General features: G+C 44.5%; 1 protein-coding gene across 1 annotated transcript; it reads left to right on the forward strand.

Annotated features, from left to right (window-relative positions):
- The first annotated feature begins 279 nt into the window (after window positions 1-279).
- On the forward strand, window positions 280-2,256 carry LOC107459448 (transcription factor bHLH51-like). The gene is made up of 3 exons (XM_052251639.1): window positions 280-588; window positions 1,156-1,404; window positions 1,873-2,256. Exons 1-3 carry the CDS (start codon window positions 280-282, stop codon window positions 2,254-2,256), a joined length of 942 nt encoding a protein of 313 aa, XP_052107599.1.
- The last annotated feature ends 303 nt before the right edge of the window (window positions 2,257-2,559 follow it).

The raw sequence follows: 2,559 nt of genomic DNA on the forward strand, positions 1-2,559 counted from the left end.
AAACTTCAGCGTATGTTAACAAAGCAGCAATTAAAGGACTCTTCAAAACAAAAACGTTTATCGTACTCGAGGGAACCAAGTAGCGGCAGCATCAGAGGCGGTTCTGACAACACCAACGCCATAGCCGGTGACTAGAACGACGGCAGCTCGCGATAAACTCCTAGCACAACCAGCCTTAGCAACAACTCTCATGGCAATGGAGAAATTAACGGATAAAGAAGCTGAAGCAGGGCTAGAGCTTACCAACACCGAAGACTCAGCGGCTGTTTTCGGCGATAGATGCGGACGGCAGAAGCAGCTAGAAGCTTTAGCGGTGGTCTCAAAAGTCACAGAACCACTCCCAGCGGTCAGAATCACAGAAACGCAGCTCCCTTCTTCGGCAGCGACACCTGTGGCGGCATGAACCCTTTTCTGACGGCGGCAGTTCCGACGGGGGCGGCGCCGGTGACGCTAGCACGGCTGGGCACGGTGGTTGAACCCCAACTCAGCCTCAGGTCTCTTTGTCTCTCCTCTGCTCTCGAGCTCTCTCCCTCTGGCTCGACCATAAGCGACGACGACGACTCCACGGCGGGAACGACGACGGCGTGGGTACACTAGCGGCGGTGATGGGCTCCATCCCTTGAACCCTCATCTGGACTCGGCTCAACGACAAGCTCGTGCCAGGCGCGGTGCTCTTCTCCCTCTTTGGTCAGACGGCGACGTGATGGTGGTGCAGCCCAGTATGCCGGCACGACCTTCTTCCTCTCCTCTTCCCCTTCTCTGCGGCCCCTTCCCCTTTTCCCATTCTCCTTTCTATTTTCTTTCTTTCCTTCTTCAGATAACTGTGTGTGTGTGTGTGTTTAGGATAGGGGTGGCGGCTGCTGCTGCTACTATCGTCAATAGTAGGTGTTGTGTGTGTAGCTAGAGTTGGCTTTTGGAAAAGGGAAAATGTGGATTTAATTAAGGTTAGGACCAAGGTTGCGAGAACCGGACCGGTCAATAAACCGGTGAGGTTACTGGTTCAATGGTTTATTGGTTCGATCAGGGTTTAACCGGGGTTCAACCGGTTTAATTAAATATTAAGTAAAATTATTAAAAAACTTAAAATAATCTTAAGTATATAAATTCAATAATTTCTAACTTAATAAAATTTAATATTTCACATAATAAATTATCCATTACTATGCACCAAACAGTAACAATAATTCTTCCTTTTCAGTACCAACACAGATAGTGCCTCATGCCTATGACTCAGCCTTTGCCTCTCTTCAATTCCAATATCCATGGCCTTTAGCCTTTGAAGGGTTTCCAGAAGATAGAGCTGCAAGTGCTTCTAAGAGCCATAGCCAAGCAGAGAAAAGAAGAAGGGACAGGATCAATGCACAGCTTGCAACTCTTAGAAAACTGATTCCTAAGTCTGATAAGGTAATATTGTTTTTCAAAATTCATATTCCAATATTGTCATAGACATAGTTAGTTACTTCTCTCCTTTTTGGCAAAGCATATTGTTTACTTTTACTTCTATCAGTTATGCTATTCAGAGTTTAGATTTTCTTTTTCACCCCTTGATTCTAGCAAGAAAATAGAAATTACTTACCTTAGGAAAATGACATGATATGCAAGGTATCATTAGTTTATGCTATTAATAGCTTTAATAGGTTCCATGATAGAACTTAAAGCATTTGAATTCTACTTCATCAACCTTGATAGATAGAAAACCAGAGAAGCTATACATGTTTTTGTTTTCTAGACTGCATAAATTCCATAAATGATTATGCTTTCAAAATCAATTCAACTAGAAGTGTAAGAGTAATATAAGTTCAACTTTGAATTATGCCGGAATGAATACTACAAAAGCAGAATCAAATTAATTAAGTTTTGTTGCGGATGCAGATGGACAAGGCTGCATTACTAGGGAATGTAGTATATCATGTGAAGGATCTAAAGCGAAAAGCGATGGATGTGAGCAAAAGCATCACAGTTCCAAGTGAAATTGATGAAGTAACAATAATAGAGTGTGACCCTGATCAAGATGAAAGCTATGCTAAAGTGAAGATACTGAAGCACAACATTGTAATTTCAGTTTGTTGTGATGATAGACCTGAACTTTTCAGTGAACTCATTCAAGTCCTAAAAGGGTTGAGGCTCATAAATCAAGATCATAACATATTCAGAAGCAGCAAACAGCTAACAGAAGTAGCAAAACAGAAGCAGCAAAACATACTCAAAATAAAAAACATCAGAAAATCAGAATCCAAAATCAAGAAGGCAGCATAGAACAGGCGAGCTCACAGAACCTCAGAAAATCAAAATCCAAAATCAAGAAGGCAGCATAGAGGAGACAAGAATAGAGTCTTACCGGCGAATGAGGAGGCGGGCTCGGCCGGTGGTGCTCGCGGCTACTGTGGATGGTTGTGGGTGGCGAATGAGGAGGCGGGCTAGGTGACGTTCGGCGACGAGGAGGCGGGCTCGGCCGGTGGTGGTCGCGGCTGCTGTGAGTGGCTGTGGGTGGCACTCGTGGCCTTTGTGGGTGAATGGAGGCTGGCGCCGAATGCACTTGGGGAGGGGAAGAAAGGGGAG

The sequence above is a fragment of the Arachis duranensis genome, chromosome 7, assembly GCF_000817695.3.
Source record: "Arachis duranensis cultivar V14167 chromosome 7, aradu.V14167.gnm2.J7QH, whole genome shotgun sequence".
NCBI lineage: Eukaryota > Viridiplantae > Streptophyta > Magnoliopsida > Fabales > Fabaceae > Arachis > Arachis duranensis.

Bases quoted from the DNA above. Each gene is read 5' to 3' on its own strand.
- LOC107459448 (XM_052251639.1), top strand. From the start codon at position 280: ATGCGGACGGCAGAAGCAGCTAGAAGCTTTAGCGGTGGTCTCAAAAGT. The intron at 589-1,155 runs GTACACTAGCGG...TAATAAATTATC, and splicing joins CGGGAACGACGACGGCGTGG to CATTACTATGCACCAAACAG. The intron at 1,405-1,872 runs GTAATATTGTTT...TTGCGGATGCAG, and splicing joins TGATTCCTAAGTCTGATAAG to ATGGACAAGGCTGCATTACT.